The 19,008-nt window shown below is 40.8% G+C and overlaps 1 protein-coding gene across 1 annotated transcript in view; it reads left to right on the forward strand.

Moving 5' to 3' along the window:
• Window positions 1-19,008, forward strand: part of LOC125006927 (voltage-dependent calcium channel subunit alpha-2/delta-2-like) — a 33,985-nt gene that overhangs the window by 9,758 nt on the left and 5,219 nt on the right. The window contains exons 3-36 of the mRNA XM_047583445.1: window positions 3,778-3,894; window positions 4,073-4,132; window positions 8,098-8,142; window positions 8,245-8,380; window positions 8,466-8,597; window positions 8,692-8,749; window positions 8,836-8,886; window positions 10,301-10,400; window positions 10,503-10,664; window positions 10,761-10,871; window positions 10,954-11,032; window positions 11,969-12,018; window positions 12,201-12,290; window positions 12,408-12,473; window positions 13,365-13,439; window positions 13,549-13,623; window positions 13,713-13,784; window positions 14,018-14,089; window positions 15,177-15,238; window positions 15,387-15,463; window positions 15,564-15,624; window positions 15,701-15,798; window positions 15,898-15,988; window positions 16,075-16,137; window positions 16,243-16,346; window positions 16,669-16,767; window positions 16,886-16,977; window positions 17,055-17,102; window positions 17,270-17,341; window positions 17,809-17,961; window positions 18,079-18,131; window positions 18,358-18,413; window positions 18,619-18,742; window positions 18,850-18,959. Coding sequence (XP_047439401.1) covers window positions 3,778-3,894; window positions 4,073-4,132; window positions 8,098-8,142; window positions 8,245-8,380; window positions 8,466-8,597; window positions 8,692-8,749; window positions 8,836-8,886; window positions 10,301-10,400; window positions 10,503-10,664; window positions 10,761-10,871; window positions 10,954-11,032; window positions 11,969-12,018; window positions 12,201-12,290; window positions 12,408-12,473; window positions 13,365-13,439; window positions 13,549-13,623; window positions 13,713-13,784; window positions 14,018-14,089; window positions 15,177-15,238; window positions 15,387-15,463; window positions 15,564-15,624; window positions 15,701-15,798; window positions 15,898-15,988; window positions 16,075-16,137; window positions 16,243-16,346; window positions 16,669-16,767; window positions 16,886-16,977; window positions 17,055-17,102; window positions 17,270-17,341; window positions 17,809-17,961; window positions 18,079-18,131; window positions 18,358-18,413; window positions 18,619-18,742; window positions 18,850-18,959 — 2,914 coding nt within the window. The remainder of the gene's footprint in view (window positions 1-3,777; window positions 3,895-4,072; window positions 4,133-8,097; window positions 8,143-8,244; window positions 8,381-8,465; window positions 8,598-8,691; window positions 8,750-8,835; window positions 8,887-10,300; window positions 10,401-10,502; window positions 10,665-10,760; window positions 10,872-10,953; window positions 11,033-11,968; window positions 12,019-12,200; window positions 12,291-12,407; window positions 12,474-13,364; window positions 13,440-13,548; window positions 13,624-13,712; window positions 13,785-14,017; window positions 14,090-15,176; window positions 15,239-15,386; window positions 15,464-15,563; window positions 15,625-15,700; window positions 15,799-15,897; window positions 15,989-16,074; window positions 16,138-16,242; window positions 16,347-16,668; window positions 16,768-16,885; window positions 16,978-17,054; window positions 17,103-17,269; window positions 17,342-17,808; window positions 17,962-18,078; window positions 18,132-18,357; window positions 18,414-18,618; window positions 18,743-18,849; window positions 18,960-19,008) is intronic.

Here is a 19,008-nt window from a genome sequence, read left to right on the forward strand (position 1 = left end):
TATATTCTGTGGGTTATTTCTCGTCCTCGGTGTAACAGCTGACTAGGAGAGGTTGGGCCTGAAAAGGTAAATGTCGAAAAACAGGACCAAAGATCATCTGCAGGGGGCAAGAGAGCCCTGCTCTGGGAAGATGTGTGGGGGCGTTCCCTCAGCAGAGAGCTGCAGCACGTGTCCTCTCTGTTTGTGTCGCAGCTGAGCAGATGGTCAGCCCGCAGTAATGCCTTGATGTGAGACTCACTTGTTCATTCAATCCTCATTAATCCCTCCATGCTTCTGAAACACTCTGGAGCTGTCAAAGAAATTGTCCTTTGTACGATCTTCTTGTGTCGTGCAAACAAGTTAAAAATTCTAATGAATTTTCAGTTCCTCTACCAATAAAGAGCCATTATTTTACATTTCCAGATAACTGTGGCCTCTGTGATGCAGACCTGAGGCATCAGCTAAAACGGTAAAGCTACTGAAAAGCCCTCAAGAACAAGGCTAAAGCTAAAGCTAAAGCAGGGGTCTTCAAGGATTTTGAGGCCAAGGACCCCAAACTGATGAGAGATTAAGTAGGGACCAACAACCTACTATATGTGTTCTACATTAAACTCAGCCTAGTGCTGTTTATAAATATACATTATTATCATCAATTTGCAACTGTATGTGTGTATGTGTGTGTATGCATATATATATATACATACATACACACACACACACACACACATATATATATGTGTGTGTGTATATGTATATATATATATATATATATATATATATATACACACACATTACAGTCGCTGTTTAATATGCAGCCTCGTGATTGGCTCAGCAGCAATAAGGGCCTAGTGTGTACAGTGCCCCTGTATCGCTGAATGAGTGAAGTACTTTCTGAAAGATAACATCTTCCACCTCAATTTATAAATTACGTTGCATTCACGTTAATGTGTATTTAAAGAAACTTAAATTTGTGGTAGGAAATAAATATTTAAAAAAAATTCTAGTCAACCAAAGATTTTGCGACTCCCCTGCAATACTTCCGCAGACCCCATGTTAAAGACTTGTGAGTTAAAGTATTGAGGTACGAGGTATCTCACCAAACAGAGTCACAGCTCATCCTGAGCCCGAGACATTAATGTGAGTACAGGTCCTACCAGCACAACTGCACATAATTGATGCGACATTTCTTCCAGTTTGCAGATGTAACCATCATGGGGCCTTTCAGGTGGAAAGTTAATCCTCTGGTAACCATGAGTGTCAAATTTTTATTAGTTTCTCTACTTCACATCCAACCTCAGTGACCCAGTTCTTCACTGGAGTATCCTGTTCATTACCGCCTGTTCCCATCTGAACAGTGGGGGCCAAAAAAAGCATCTGGTCAGCACACTACTTGAGGGATGTTTTGATGTTTTGGGAAGTCATCTGAGCCCGATGACCTCAAAACCAGCAAGATGTTGCACAACAGTGAGCCACGGTGAATATCGTGCTTATCTCACGTTGACAAATGTCCAGCATGTCTGAAGGTTATAAAATCTGGAAAGAAAAAAAAATCAAGAAAATGTGTCAGCTGTAAATCTTGAATATCGGACCATCAAGACCAAAAAACAATGTCAATGAGATGCAATATAAGTAAGTGTGTTTATAATGCCCCAAATGATTAATACATGCAGATTTCTTAAGTACTCAACACATTCCAGTAGTCTTTTATTTATTTTTTTATCCTGTAAAATATTTAAACAGCTTCATTTATGTCAGTTAGCTTCTGCTGTCATGATGACACTCGATCTAAGCTTCAAGTTTTATGCAATCATATGTTTTCCCTCCTGTGTAATTCCCGTGTGTCTCCATATGCCCCACAAAGTTGGTCTGGTGTAAGAAATCATAAGGCATTCATGGTGAGGCTGTAGCACAGCTTTATTCCAGGTCCTCTGGAACTGTGAGCTGTGATGTATTTTCTATGCGAGCTCTAATTTAAATTTTGTGGTATAAGAACATCATAGAAATCCTCTGGGTGAATGTAGTCTTTGCAGTGAGCAGGAAGCTGTAGACACATCTGTAGAATAGCAAACTGGAGCGTATCGTATAGTCAGCAGTGTTGATGCAAATTGAATAGCATCTTAACATGTCTACGGAAACGATGACATTATTTTATTGTAGTTTTAATTGAATGGCTTTTACCTGTTTTTCTGATTGATTTGGGGACCTTACTGTCTCCAAAACGAACAGATTGAGAGTCCTGTTCGAGAGGCCAGTAATATTTCAGGGAGACGTCAGGCCCAGCTCAGGGGTTATCAACGACAGACAGGTTCTGAGGAGGGTTAATGCCATAGTACAGGGTCATGCCACGCACTCTGGGGTGTTTGAGCTGCTGCCACTCAAACATCGATTCACAGTTCCTGGTGGAACACAAACATAAAACGTATAGTCGATGTCCTTTATACCAGCAGTAAAATAATTGAATGGCTACAGCCCTTAGTTTATAGTGTGTACACTATACTTAATTTTGTATATTAGTATTTATTAAGTCTTTGTTCCTTATACCGTGGGGTCCATGAGTCGTTTGCCAGTGTCTCCTAAATGTGGAACTTACACTTATTTCCACTGTGAGGACAATAAAAGAAGCTCACAAATATGGACACAGCTGCCTGGTCTGAAAAGTGAAGCCAGTGTGAAGGTGATTAATGCCCAGTATTGCTGATGATCACTAGGTGTCAGCTCCAAAATATCTCATTCAAAACGGGCAACTTGACGTGTCTGGTCTGGAGGGATTGATGAAGCCTTTCTTAAGTTTAATTTACTTTTCGCTCCTCCTTCTCATCCAACTATGGTCACTTCTGGTTCCAAAAAAACAAAATGGCCACAAAAAAATCAAGATGGCAATATCCAAACAAAAGTGTGAAGTTTCACATTGGTCGTCCACAAACCAACAGGAGACCTTACTATTACTACATCCATCTTTTATTGTAGATAAATCAGGCCAACAGTTCAAACAAGTGTTCTTGTTCCACACTGATTACACAACATTATAACCACCTTGCTAATATTGTGTAGGTCTCCCTTGTGGTTGTGGCTCATCAGATTATGGACATGGGCCTTCTGAGGGTGTCCTGTGGTGTCTGGAAACACAGTGTTGATACAGATACTTGGTCAGTTTGGGATCTAGTGAAATTGGAGGCCATGTTGTTTACTTGTACTGTCTGTGGACATAATGTTGTGGCTGATCGGTGTATACGCAGCATTTAAAAATAGTCATATCCTTTGTCAGGCTTTCAAAAACATCTTTCTTCTTGTATGAGAAGCATTTTTAAAGAGTAATCAATATGAATAAAAGGCTCTATATGACTTTTCGGAACAAAACTTTAGGAACGTGATTCTTCCAAACACACATGGTGCATGAATATATTTGCATGACAGGAGCCAGATTTGGACTGAGAACAAATAGAAAACAGAAACTGACTGTTCCGTTGTGTTCTTAGTATTTAAACATGAACATTCATTAGCTTCAATTTATTTGGTGCTGTCTGCTTTCAGAAATGTTGATGTTGTTGGGACACTGGGACGCAAACTTGTCAGTTTCTTTGGTTTCACTAAATAATTTAAAATAATATAACCTTATAATATGAAACAACACCACACAGATACAGACCTTTAGCAGTCAAGTACACTAATGGATGCACTGATTATTGCAAAGTCAGCTTTTAGATAATTGTCCGGCGAAAAGACATGATGGCAGCAGAAATGGAGCCCGCAGCTGTTGTTGCCCTTAAGTTTTTAACATTGCCCATTAAAAATTTACAGATATACAATGAAGAAAGACGACGGTTCAGCCTGGTCAGAAATCAACCTCGGAAAATTGTGGAGAAGGTGGCTTTGGATATAGAGAAACTCCTCGCTAAGAAACGCAAAGCACTTGATGTAAGTACATGTTTACTTATTCTGTGTTTTCATGGGTTTTCAGCTGCGAATGTAATTAGTTTTCTGCATCCTAATTTGGTCTCTGCATCCTACTTCCACCGTGCTGTTTGACCTTAATCAGAGAAACCAGCTCTGCATCGTACTTGTTTCTCTAATGTGACTGTTTCTCTGTTTGCAGAGGTTGGCCAGTGAAGCAGAGAGGCTCCAGCGAGAGCATCCATGGCAGGATGGGATCAAGGTAAAAAAAAATGTACATTATTCATTTGTAAATTGTCCATGCAATTTTCAAACCAGTGTTCAAAAATAATTCCAATCAGATTAGTTTATCTCTGAGTGCTGGGACTCCAGACGGGTCGACCTGAGACAGAAAGAACATTCACCCCAGTCAGCTGTGCACGTCTCCCGGGGCTGGCCTGGCTGAAACAGATGACTGAGTGCACTCAGCCGTGCGGTATCTGTTGAGTCCTACACACATTGGCATTCCACTTTTCCACTCGGTCTGCTTCATTTGCCCGACAAAACGAGACAGGGTTAACCTCATCCTCTCACATGGCCTAACGCACGCTTCTCTGAGGCTCTGAATCCCCCTGACGTTTTAACAGCCTACACTGGTGGTTTTGCAGGTTTTAGCCCATTGATTGAAAACCGTGCGGACTTTACAATACTCAGTACATACGGGCTAAGTTTCAACCAGGTGTTCTACTCTTTTTGGATTATGTGAAAATTTACACAAAGTTTCCAGAGTAAAACAACTCTTGGTGTAGCTAAATTCTGATTGTGTAACATTTAAATATTCATTTATTGACCGTCTCCTCATCTAACTATATATGTCATCTTAAGGTACGTTTCATTTTAGATGTGTATCACATTAACATGCACGCAGTTTATGGTTGATCAGAATAAACTAGAATAAACAATAAACAGGTAGTTTGTTAATTTTATATTTAAAAAAACAGGCTGCTATCTTGGGACATTTTCTGTGTGAAGTAAAATTATAATAATAATTTGAATGCAGCCTGATCTTGTGGCTGTGCTCCTTCACAAGCTTGTTGTTTTTGCTATTTCTGTGAAGATTATATCTGTTGTCATGTTTAGAAGCAACATTTGCAAATGTTGCACTTTGTATGTGGTGCATCTAAATGCAGCTGCATTTTTTACATGTTGGCCCCTGCTGCTGTCTTCCAGTAGCATACATGTGAGGTGTTTGGGGAACAAGGGGTAAATTGGAGCTATTAAGAATAACCTGGGTTACACCATCCCTTTTAAAGTCCACAACAAATTGCACAGGCGTTGATCACTCTCCCCCACAACGGACCAAAACCAGTATATTTTCAGCCTGGGAGAAACACTCAGTGAACTGGTATAGTTTCATTTATTTGGACCTAGAACCATTGAAAAGAATCTGGCAAACGTAGCTTGACCAGGCTTTAACAGTCCCCCACCAGCACATTCAGAGAACCTGCAAATCACCGCAAAAAAACGCTGGAACATAACCTATAACAAAACCACAAACTGTCACTGTAACTCCTTTTGATTTATTTTCTACAAATGTTATTATCTGGAGCTTTAGCGGACAGCTAGGAGAGTGATATCAGCCTTCGCATTTACATCTCAGCAAAAAACAGGAAGCGTTACACAACATGACGAATAAGTCACCTCTCTTCTGAATAATACATAAGGTTGAGGATGCAGTATGATGAAAGAGACGCTGATCCAAGTGAAGATCTGAGACAAAACATTATAGAGTAAAATCGAAACATTTCCTCTTTCATCAAAGATGAGGCAGGTGAATCAGTCTCAGCGGCTGCTGACAGACTCAGATCTGAGGAAACTCCCAGGACAAGTTAACGTGGTAGATGAGCTTCTTTGTGTTAGTAGCTAGCTGATTTCAGAGCTATTCTCTGTTGCAGAGAGATGTATTAGTATCAGCTAGATGACAAACTGCGGACAGAGAGAGACATCAGGTTTAACTGAATTGTAATACTGGCTCACTGGAGAAAACATTTGGTGATCAGAACAGGACAAAAATAGGAACATATCCAGCTCCAAGTAGATGTCACGCGTGTTCTGAAGTATGTTAGGTCTCTTCAGAAACTAAGACTAACAGATGGCGACGCTCTACACAAGCCTTACAGCCTGTCTACTGATTCATAATGTGATATTACGGAGCAGAAACCAGTACTGAACAATAGCAAACATTTGGTGGTTGCAGCTTTACAAATGGGAGGATTTGCTTTTCTCCATTTTATATTTTAATTACAAGCTGAAACATTTGTGCTTCTTGGCTGTTGTTTAAATAAAGAATAATAATAAATGGAATTTGGAAAGATCCACCCTTAAAGTGAGATTTATATATTCATTTATTGGTTTACTTTTATGTAATACGAATCAAACAAATGTTTGTGACCCCCTCTTCTGAAAGGGTACGAAAAGAACAACATCACAAACACTGTTGTTATTAAAAGTGCGTGGTAGCATTGCTTTTTAGACATTTGCATGCTAGCTCAATCAATGCAACGCCAGAAAGGCAAGACATTTTAACAGTTCTACATTATAGTTATTGATCACTAGTCAGTTAGGCTGGACACCTCATTCATTACTCTGAAAATCTGGCACCTCATTAATTTTTTTATTTTTTATTTTTAGATGAAAACTCAGCATTTTTGGCTGCAGCTGTTCACATCAAATTCTTTTTATTTCATTTATGTGTTCTTTAAATGTAACTGGAAAAATATCCTTGGGAATAAATAAAAAAATAAAACGATGAATAATCACAATTTGATATTTAGTTGTATTTTAAAGTTATTCAAGTAGAAGCCTTAAAAGAAAGCTCATACAAAAAAAGATTACAGGCAGATATTGTGTTTCTAGGGGAAGAACGAGAGAACAATCATTTAGTGACAACTTGCTCCCAGTCATGAAGAAAATATGGACGTTAAAACAGGTGTCCACTCTTTAACCATGATCAGCTGATTACCTGGGTAGAAGCAGCTGAAGTCGGAGGAGGGGCGATCACCTGGAGGAAGTAGGGTGGAGAGAGAGATGCACACAAACACACCACAACAACTACAAGTGGGACTCGGGCTGTATCATTGAGCTATTTAAATAATGCACAGGCTCAAATTGTCATTTCTTTTTTTTATTTCAAACATATGTGACAGTAGTGCTGCCATTCACATACCTGACATATAACTGTCACCTTAAAAGTGAATCCAGACTTCTGATAATTATCTGTGTGTTTTCAAGTGTTTTTTCGTTTACCGAGCTTATCAGCTGCTGCATCAGGATCAGGTGGTTCTTCGCCACCGGCATATTCGCCCGTGGTTTGTGAGGGTGAGGGCATCACTCCTGTGGTTGTGGACTTTTTTTTGCTCCAGTGACAATCTGTGTTGGCCTTAGTAGTAGGTTGATGGGAGCAAACTGCACTGTTAGCTTCTCTCCTGCTAATATTGCACATGCTTCTGGGATTCCACCTGGGGAACGAATAGGTTCTCGAACAGAGTCTGTGTGTAATATGCGGCCTTGTGATTGGTTCAGCAGCGATAGGGGCGGGGCCCACTGTGTACAGGAAGCTTAGATTGACAGGTCTGGGCTAGTGTGCCGCTCTGTGCGACAGTGTATCGCTGAATAAGTGAAGTGTTGACTGAAAGATAACGTCTTCTGCCTCCATTTATCCCTTTACTAAAATATGCTGGATTCACGTTAATTTGTATTTGAAGAAATTTAAATTTGTGGGGAAAAATTCAAAAAATATATAAACACATGTCTAATCAACCAAAGATTTTGCAACCCCCCTGCAGTACCTCCACAGACCTACTATGGCTCGCAGTCACCCTGTTGAAGATCTAAGCATTAAAACATATATAATATTTTATCATATCGGCACAGACATGAACTAAAGATACAAGATGTTTGAGAAAATGTGTAAAGTAAATGTGAGTAAATCACTTAGGTTATGTCTTCTAGACATGTCCCTCTATCACCCTTTATTGACAAAGTAATGCATGGAGATCATTTTTAATTATATACACAGGGAGAATAAACATCGGATCATTTTGTTTTGTTCTATTCTGAAATTCTCAATAGTATCAATAAAAGAGAAAAATCTGTTGCAACTCTGCTTTATCATTACTAGTTACCACTACTCATGTTCACAGTTATCAGAATTCCAACCTTCACATTTCTCCCTCTGTTTTCTTCTAGGAGCTGGACATGGCTTACTATGACTCCAAGGCAGAGCTGGATTATGTGAGTAACGATCAAATAAACTGAATTCTTCTGCTACTGAAGTCGCTTGACTGAAGGAACACTCAGATAGTGTGTGATGTACACTTTTTCTTGCTGACACAGTACTCCATGGATGGAGAAGGAGAGGTGGAAAACCCCTCCCACATCAAGCTGGAGTTTGTGTATGATCCCAACTTCAAAAACAACGTCAACTATTCCTACACGGCTGTTCAGATCCCCACGGATATATATAAAGGAGGCAAGTAGTGCTCGTAATATGTAATCTTTAACACAGGATCCACAGTCAGTGCATTTACACACAGTGTTACACTTTATCCCGTTAGCTCCCGTCATCCTGAATGAGCTGAACTGGACGCAAGCGCTGGAGAAAGTCTTCATGGAGAACAGCCGAGAGGATCCGTCACTACTGTGGCAAGCGTTCGGGAGTGCGACGGGAGTCACTCGCTACTATCCAGGTAAACATTTTAAGATCCATGTCTGTGTTTCCTAACCTGATGGAAATATGACGCAAGTTAGTATGAGGAAAACATTTTGTTTTAATTTTTACAGCGACACCGTGGAAAGCTCCTGATAAAATTGACCTGTATGATGTCAGGAGGAGGCCCTGGTACAGTATCCTTCCTAAATACATGGTGGGTTTGCAGGTGTAGTCAGTTTAAAGTTGAAGACTTCCTCTATTTTCCTTTGTCACAGGTACATCCAGGGAGCCTCATCCCCCAAAGACATGGTCATCCTTGTCGATGTGTAAGTAATCAAATAATGCTTCTGATTGGAAATCGACTTGTATCTTATATATGTAAATGTACGACACTAAAATGCGGCAAAAAGTGTGAATGTCCTTCCAGCCTACCACCAGATATATGGTAGATAGAAGGGAGATCCCACCCTCAGGGAGGTTGTGAACTATTTTTGATGCAGTAGTAGTAGTAGTAGTAGTATGACCAGGGGGACTTGTAGGGCCTTCATAGGCTTAAGGGATTTATGGTTGCTGTTTCAAAATATGCCAAAAGATCAAGCCCTCTGGGTTCCTCAAATAATAGTCTGTCCTGATAGTGCACCCTAGCCACAAAGTCACTAGCACATACTGTACCTCCATTCAGAAAAGAAGTTGTATGATTACTTTTTTTTTTTACAGATTACACTAATGAGATAAATGAATTATCTGTGGAGACTGGTAGATGACATACAGCTACCATTGGATAGATCCAGGCTCGCTGTTTTTGTCTGTTTTCAGTCCTAACACTAAGCTAAGTTGTAGCTCCTGTCTCTCCTTTCTCTGTTGGCACCGTGTTGTCCCCAAGCTGCTGTGTATTGCGGCGATACAGGGTCATTCATTGTTACTCTTTGAAAGGAGAAAGCTACTGTTGAGCCGAATTAGTAAAATAGGAACGTTTCCCCCATGTGCGTGACACAAGTTTGTTTGCTTGTCACACGTACACTGCACTGAGATAGCTATGCTTGCATGAACAAACTGCGAAGCAACAACAACAATGGACACAGTGCCTCAAAATGCATGCGTTGTTTGAGAAACACAAAAAACAATAAATGACATGGCTTTGGTGATTAGGCTCATCAGTGTGTATCTACTTAATAGTGTCCATATTTTCACTGGGGTCTTTACGTGTTGGCAATTTTAGTAGCACTGCTGACAGTTGTGTTTGGTTTAATGCGAACTCACTGTAACCGCAGTCACTAGGGAAAAGTATAACCCACTAAAAAAGATTTATCAGTGCAGATTTGTCATTAAACTGCTGAGGTCAGCACAATGTAATGCTATAGAAAAGCAGTTAATAATGCTATACTTGTGTTAATAGGCCTTTTTTATTGTTTTATTGTTTTAAATCCGGTCAGTGAAAACCACACGGAAAGACGTCAAAAGGTCCCCTGAAAATCTTACACATCAGGACAATAGTTAGCGAGTATACTTCACTCCTATGCATGAATTAAACAGCACAAAATTTGATCTTATTCAGCAACACTGCAATATTAGCTGCAGCTGAGCTTAGACTTTCACGCTTAGTAAAAGAACCTAAAATTAAAACAACGAACCGTGCTGCTGCTTTATCTTACAGACCTGCAGTATGTTAGAGTGTATTTGTCCATATCTCCCATGTACCGTACGTCTTTATGTGAGCATGTTTCTATTGTGTTTCCTCAGGAGCGGCAGCGTCAGTGGCCTCACACTGAAACTGATCAAAGCGTCAGTGATGGAAATGCTGGACACTTTATCCGATGATGACTATGTCAACGTGGCCAGGGTTGGTTATTTGCTACACTCGACTGAATGCTCATCTGTCGTTCTCCATCATCTCTCTGTTGATCTGTCTTTTCCTATTTAATCTTCAACATGTGTGTTTTAGTTCAACGAGAAGGCTGAGGCCGTGGTTCCTTGCTTCAAACACCTGGTCCAGGCTAACGTACGCAACAAAAAGATCTTCAAGGAGGCAGTGCAGCAGATGCAGGCTAAAGGCACCACAGACTACAAGTCTGGATTTCACTTTGCCTTCAATCAGCTGTTAAATGTAAGTCACCGATGATTTATTTTGACCGAGGCAGATTCTACACACATATACAGTTATCACCAACCAATTTGTTCTTTTTTTTCTTCTTTCTTTCAGAAGACAAACGTCCCCCGCGCCAACTGCAATAAAATAATCATGTTGTTCACTGATGGAGGGGAGGACAGAGCTCAGGATGTCTTCATGCAATACAACTGGCCCAATAAGACAGTCAGTCCTTTCAGCATTTTCACCATTCAGTCATCTCCAGGATGCAGTATAGCATTTTAAGAGTTGTCTCCTCCTTTCTAAGGTTCGAGTATTTACCTTTTCTGTGGGTCAACACAACTATGATGTCACACCTTTACAGTGGATTGCATGCACAAATAAAGGTGAGCTCGACTTCCCTTCATCTCATTTATGACTAACAGAACAGACTGCAGACTGTTATAAAATGACACGATAGAAAGTATATAGTGTTCAGAGTCAGACTGCAATCTGTGGTTAAAGTAAGCATAACACAGTAGTTCAGCTTCTAGTTTTGAATATAATCTTTAAAAGCACCGCTACAGTAAACACACTCAGTCTGCGTCTGATGGAGTCTAATCACTGCCTAGATTTCTGCTCTGTTTGCAGAGGTCAGTCTTGCTCATGTAGATCAGATTTAGTCTCATCAGAGCGACGGTGATTAACTGTCAGGGAGAATTCTTGCAGACTCATTTTCCTTTGCGTGTTGGTTTTGTCGTTATCGTGACATGATGAGAGGCCAGACTCAAACTCAGGAGGCACATTTTGTATCTGATAATACCCAGTGAATATTAAAAGGATTCTCTGGCCATGGCCGTTAAATGAAACCAAAAAAAAACTATTGTCTGTTAGATTGCTTTGACACAGTTTTGGTTGAATAATTGATGAGCGATGAATCAGCTGCAAATCTGCATACTGTTTTGTTAATCGTTAAAGTTCATGGCCTGAGCTCTATGCTCCACTGAGCTTCCTATAGGACAGTCGTTAAAAGACGTGTCTTTTAGATTCTACGGTTTTCAAAGACATTGAGAATCTGTCTGAATTCAATGAAGTGTGTATATTTGATTGAATGTTGCACACGTAAAAACATCATTTGTTAATTATTTGTCTGATCTTAAAGTAGTTTCATCGGTAATAAAGGCATCAACGGTTCAACAGCAGCTCTTAAACTTTGTGCTGACCTAATGATTTTGACTGAATTGTACTGCAACACTTTATTCTGAGAGAGCCACTCACAAATGCTCTCTCTCTCTCTTTCTCTCTCTCTCTGTTTGTCTTTTTTTTTCTCTGTCGCTTGCCAGGTTACTATTTTGAGATCCGTTCCATCTGTGCTATAAGGATTAACACCCAGGTGGGTTTGTCTAGTGCCTCTGACACAGCTGATCCCCTGCTCCCTGTTTCTAGTTCTCCTTGTGTCGTTCACTCACTCTGTAGAAACATCCATGTTCATTAGTGTGCGCATCCATTCTCCCCCTGGCATGGTGCTGTCAGTTGTGGAGATTCAGCCGGTCACGTCTCTGTGTGTTCTGTCAGGAGTACCTCGACGTGCTTGGACGCCCCATGGTTCTGGCAGGCAGCGATGCCAAGCAGGTTCAGTGGACCAATGTGTATCAGGATGCTTTGGTGAGAACACTTCACCCCAGTTGGTTGCATTTGATCGAACACACAAAGAAATAAGCATCGTTTAGATTTGCGTACATGATATCTTTTGGATTTTTGTTTTTTTTTTTGTCTTTGTAGGGTCTCGGCATGGTAGTAACTGGGACTTTACCAGTATTCAATCTCACCTCAGATGGAAACTCACAGGTAACAAAACTGGCAATCAAACTGCAGGTGTTGATGTTGAGATGTTTTTATGTTTGACACAATTTTGCTTCACTTTGACTGAGGTATAACCTAACCCTTAAAGACACAATTGAACACTGTCGTGCAACATCATGGAATTCTTTAAAGATCAATGCCACTGATGTTAGCATGTTTACATAGGAAACTAGAGCAGCGACGTGCTTAGCTTAGCATAATGACTTGAAACAGAATGGAATCAAAGACTGTAAGCTCACTTGCCCAAACAGTAGTGAAAACAAATGCATCACTACAGGATGTACTATTGTACTGTATAGAATTTTAAAATGTGTTGTGTCATTTAGCCTAGCTCACTCACTGTGATGGGGTTGCTGTAATGCTATGATCCAAATCCACCTCTTCTGATCAGTGTGCTTTTGAAAATAACTTAATAACTACATTAGACTTTAAATAGTATATCTCACCTCCTGCATGGTTCTTAGTCAGTCCTCACCTGCTCCTCCTCCTTTTTTTCATATGGTTCCCACTTGCTCCAAAAAAAAAAAAAAAAACTAATTGGCGATTTGACTTCAGTCCTAACTCTAACTGACTCTAGTTAGCTCCAAACCAGCCTATGCTCCAAACTCAAAGCTTGTCCACAAACCAGTGGGTGAGGCCACTATGTCATATCCATCTTAAAAAAATATATACACATTAATTAACACAATATTTCCGTAATCCAGAGCATAAATCAATCAATAAATAAAAAGACATGTTGCGATTTTGGGCTTTTTCTTGGCTGGGTGTAACAGCAGTGTGATCTCTATAGGCCTTGCTAACTTGCCGCTGCCTCTGGCTCAGGAAAGCAAATAAACATACAGCCAAGAAAGACATTGATTTTATTTGTTCTTCCAGAATCAGCTGATCTTAGGTGTCATGGGAGTGGACGTGCATCTCGATGAGATAAAGCGTCTGACACCACGATACAACGTATGTACACTACTGAACATTAGTCATAACATTCAGGCTTGACCTGATGGACAAAGCAGACCAAACACCAGTCACTTTTATTCTTAACGTTTTTTGTGTCTTGAAAAAGCTCGGGGCCAATGGATACATATTTGCCATTGATCCAAATGGATATCTGCTCCTTCATCCAAACCTTCAGCCAAAGGTAATCTATCAGAGAAAATCTGTACTTTTACACTGTGGCTTTTGAAACATACCTGGTGCATCTGTTTTTTTTTTTATTTAATGCTACAGCTTGTCAATCTGCCTGAACCTGTGACACTGGACTTCCTGGATGCTGAGGTGGAGGACAGCAATAAAGAAGAGGTGAGCAACTGAAAAAAAAAACATCTGGTCTCAGGCCTTTTATGTACTTTTCTGTCATAAAGTTCGGGTTCAAAGTTATTACCAGTCCGGTGCACAACTATTAGCACATTATCTGCCTCAGGACAATCTGCACATCTGTCTGCAGTGTCTCCTCACATAAGAGTAGGCATGTGTAACATGTTTTTATAACATATTTGTGACTGCTTTAAGTTTTTCTTTTTTTTACTGTGTAGATCCGGCGACAAATGATTGATGGCAGACCAGGGGAAATGCAGGTCAAAACTCTCATAAAGTCCATTGATGAGGTAAGTTTGTTTTGAATCTTGAGATCTTTTGACAGCATCTGTTGTTTTTGTCATGTTTGCTTTTATGACTCAGTTACAAGATTGTTTTACATTTTACTAACTGTTTTCATTGGCTGGTTAAAATAAGCCCTAATACATTTGTATTAGTTTCAATTGAAGTTTTCATCAGAAAACTCAATTAATATCTTCAACTGTTACAGCTGGCACAAAGTAGTTCAGCTGTACATTAGATTATATAACATTTGACATATAACATATATATTCATTTTACATAGACATTATGTCTTTGGACCAATGACACCTGAGGAAATGTGTTGTCGAGTTTCGCCTTGATTGAATCTGACATCTGACAATTTCCACTGAATTGCTCAGGTCGAAGGTCAAATTCACTGAGACCTCATATTCATTACATTGTTGAAAACATAATATCACAGAAATGTTTTCATGGAATTCTTTCAAACAAACATTCACCTGGAGTGAAGGATAAATGGATTAGGTTTCACTGGTCAAAGATCGTTTCGACCTTACAAAAACACATTTTGTCCGTAACTCAACTACTTGTACTCATGACGACGGTCGTATTTATATGAGGCTGGACAGACGTGGCAACAAAACTGCAGCTTGACAATCTGAGTAATTCCAGTTCATTTCCATATTTAGTAAATTTTACTTCTGAAACTGTAACATGTAGTTGACAACTGATCATCTGATGATGGAAAGAGTGGTCACTGTACTCATTTGGTTTTGTTTTAGTAATTTATTTTCTTTCCTGTTGATCATGTACTGCTGTGTTAGTGCGGGATCCATTTTCTTGATAGTATAGGTGTAAAAAATGTAACTGTGTCAGAAAATGGCCATGTCTGTGGCTTTATCACAGACATGTACATCCTCATTAAAAACCAAGCCTCTGATCAGCTTCCTCTGTGGTATCAGATAGCTCTGTGTGTTCATTACCAAAACTACAATTGTGCTCTTGAGTGACTCACACCTCCAGAAAACTACATATAAACATCACACATCACGTTAAGTTAATCAGGGTAAATTTGTAGTCTGACTCATTTGTAATAAAATATCTTCACTGTTGCAGCAATACATTGATGAGGTCTACAGGGGTTACACCTGGACTCCCATCAACGGCACAGATTACAGGTGAGCTCATACAGTGTTAGAAATCTCACATAATACCCAACCAGCTGTGGTCTGGTGAGGACTGCACACACATGGATTCTCTCTAAGATCCACCTCCTCTGTGTCGCTGCATTCATGTGTCTCCGTGTCGGGATGCCGCCATCTGCAGTCTCGGTCTGGTACTACCTCCCTACAACGAGTACTACATCCAGGCAGACCTCAGTGATGTGATGCTGCAGCTCCAGTGTGAGTACAGGGACCGGGGCGCTCAGTGTTACGTCTCATGCGCACATGAAAACGTCACAATAAGCGAGGTGACGTCATCTTTTCTCTCTCCGTGTTGCAGATATGCAGTCGTTACTGCCCAGCTCCTTTGAATCATCCGGACATGTGTTTCTGGCTCCAAGGTAACCGTCTTCATTTTTCTAGGTGTCACCCTTGAATAAGAAAGAAAAGCACTGATTTGTGTCGTTGTCTCTGCAGGGAGTACTGCCAGCGTCTGCAGCTGTCTGACAACAACACCCAGTTCTTGCAGAACTTTCTCACTCTCATGCTGGACATCTCCCCAGAATCTGAAGAGTGTCAGTGGATTTATTAGCCAGCGATATCCGCCGCCATAGCTGCACACACCCACACGGACACGCAGAGGAGATGACAAGCTTTTGTGCTTCTGTTTTCAGGTGAGCAAGGCCTCATCTACAACCTGATTTTGGACTCCAGGATCATCGGGCAGCTCGCTTCCCGCGTGTGGAAGAACAAGGACCTGAATTCGTGAGTCAGCCTGTTGGTGCCGTTTGACGCACGTATGTCGCGAAAACACAAAGTAGAGCTGACGCCGTGAAAATGAATCATTACAGGTACGGCTTCCAGGCAGTATTTGCATCCACAGATGGAGGGATAACACGTGTTTTCCCCAGCCTGTGAGTAAAATATTGAATTAAGAAGAGAGGGAAAGCTAAAAGTAAGGTAACACAGCAGACGTTCTGCTTCCGAACGTTTGCTGATTTGTTTTCCTGTTTGTCCAGAGCCGCTGACATGTGGGACGAGGATCCTGAACCCTTCAATTCAAATTTCTACAGACGGAGCCTCGACAACAAAGGCTACATGTTCAGACCACCACCGAGATCAGGTGAGTGATAAAAGTCTTCAGAGAACTAAGTGAAGGACGGGGTGACTGCTCAGGTATCGTGTTGCTTTGGTTGCATCTGTTTCAGTCTTATTATAATTTAACCTTCCCAGCTTCTGCCTTTAGTGACATATTTAATGGACATCTAATGAAAGTTGTATTTGTTTCGCTGTAAAAATCCACAGCAGATGTGTATAATCTGAGATGAGTAGGGAGCCATAGTGAACATTTTCACACCTTTCAACCACCATCAAGATGATTTTGTCCTACATTTATACACCGAGAAAATTTTGTATTCATATGTGTATGCGTATTTTAAACACAGCTCTGGACGACCCCGTAGGAGCAGAAAACGGCACTATTGGAATCCTGGTTAGTTCTGCGGTGGAGGTTAATTTAGGAGGCAAACTACTCAAACCTGCAGGTGAGGAAAATGAATCGAATGCGCCGTTTGGGATTTGTTGTTTCTCAATCTGAAACATGTTTCCTGATTCGTGCCCTCCACTGCCTCTCCGTTCGATCCCGTGGGCGTCGGCACGCAGTGGTCGGCGTGAAGCTGGATCTGGAAGCATGGGTGGACAAGTTTAAGATCTTAGCCAGCAACGTGTCAGACAGTCGACAGGGCTCCCACAAGGTGAAGTTAGTGTTAATTAATCACTATCTCCAAAGCAGATCTACTGCTTTACTCACTGGACATTTTTTGTTGAACAGTGTGGGCCGTCCAGAAGTTGTGAAATGGACTGTGAAGTGAACACAGATGTAAGAATTCTTCTTTGTCACACTAATAAGCGTTCAGAGTTGTTGATTCGTTCAACAGACTCTGTAAAATAAAGTCCCATGTCACGGCTTTTGAGTTTTTGTAGAACTATGTGTCAAGCTGCTGTTCAGTGATGTGTGTTTCACCCTGTGTGCCATGTTGTCTCTAGGACCTCCTCTGCTATCTCATTGATGATGGCGGCTTCCTGGTTATGTCCAATCAGCGAGATAACTGGAAAAAGGTATGACAGTGTCCTGACACATGCAATAAAACATCTGCTTTAAGAGGAGTACAACAACATACAAGTTTAACCGTTTTAAATATATATTAGAAATACAAAAATTTGTGTTAAAGAAAAATTCACAATACGTGTAGATTTTTTACCATTTGTTTGTAAAAATATTCTTTTCTATTCTTAGCCATTCTAATAATTCTGGATGTACATGCATATTGGTGGATGTTTTGCATTAAGTGCGGCTAATAGAGGTGATTCAGGCTGACTTGAAGGGGCAGAACATGACTGTAATGATGATTTGGTGCATGTTTCGTAGTTTTTGTTACAGAAATATTAATGTTTTTATATCTGTCACATAAACGTGCCAAGTGAATCAAACAACAGAGGAACATTAAAGTATGTTAGTGCCGTTTCCTGCGTGCTTTCTTTACTCCTCTGTAACTGCCATTTCTTTCACCCTTTCTTCTTCACAGATCGGTCATTTCTTTGGTGATGTGGACCCTTACCTGATGTACGCACTCTACAACAACTCCATCTTCTCCCGGCGACAGTCTTTCCACTACCAGTCTGCATGTGAGCCGGTCAGCAGCAGCCACACGGGCGCAGCCCCGAGGGGCATCTTTGTGGTGAGGGACAAAGTCAGGGCCTGCAGATTTCAGACATTCTGGTTTCAGCATTTGCTTTTATTTCTTATTCTCTCTCTCTTTCTCTCTCTCTTTCTCTCTCCCTCTCTTTTTCTGCAGCCGTCCATCGCTGACATCTTGAGCTTGGCCTGGTGGACGTCCTCTGTGGCATGGTGAGACTTCATTTACTGCAAATCACCAGGGGCATGTGAGACAACCTTTAAAACAATCCCAACCGTGCGCAGACTTCCATGCACGAAGCCAGGAAAGTGGTTGTATTTATTTCATGCTTAGCAGCTGCAGGTTATTTTCAGCTCCATGTGCAGCCGGGCACATGTTTTCAGTCATTTATTGATCTTTCCAGTTTGAACTCAAGCCTTTAACAAATGTCTTTTCCAGGTCTGTGGCTCAGCAACTTCTGTATGGACTGGCCTATAATAGCTGGCTCTACCAAGGTGTGTGTGTGTGCGTGAACTGGTTCATTTCTTTCTTTCATGTATTTGTTGGTAAAGGACATACTAAAAAATAAACATTGTATGTACTATGATGCACACGAAATCTGGTTGAAAATCATTTAAAGCAAACTGCTATAGGTACAGTTTAAAAATATTTTATTATGTCCTGCCAATGGCTGAATTTGAATCTGCCTTTATCTTTTAGATGATGTCTTAGTTGAAGGCTTTGAGACAAAAGAAAGTAGCTGTGTGACCATCCAAAGCCAGTTCTACTTCACGAACACCACCAACTCCTACAACGTGCTGCAGGACTGTGGAAACTGTTCACGGTGTGTCTTCTTTAGAGTCAGCAAAAAAATGTTGGCAGTACGCCTGTTCTGTCAGGCCTGTGTTGTCCATATGGAGCTGGCTAAGTATCCATCACTGTGTCCTACAGGCTGTTCCACGCAAAGAGGATAGAAAACACCAACCTGCTTTTTGTGGTGGCTGAGACCCTGCCCTGCAGCTCCTGTGAGATTGAGAGACTGACCCAGGTCAGGACAGAGTGTATCCTTCCAGTGGGACTTTTATTTCTGCTGGAGATGGAAATCTCATC

The sequence above is a fragment of the Mugil cephalus genome, chromosome 4, assembly GCF_022458985.1.
Source record: "Mugil cephalus isolate CIBA_MC_2020 chromosome 4, CIBA_Mcephalus_1.1, whole genome shotgun sequence".
Lineage (NCBI taxonomy): Eukaryota > Metazoa > Chordata > Actinopteri > Mugiliformes > Mugilidae > Mugil > Mugil cephalus.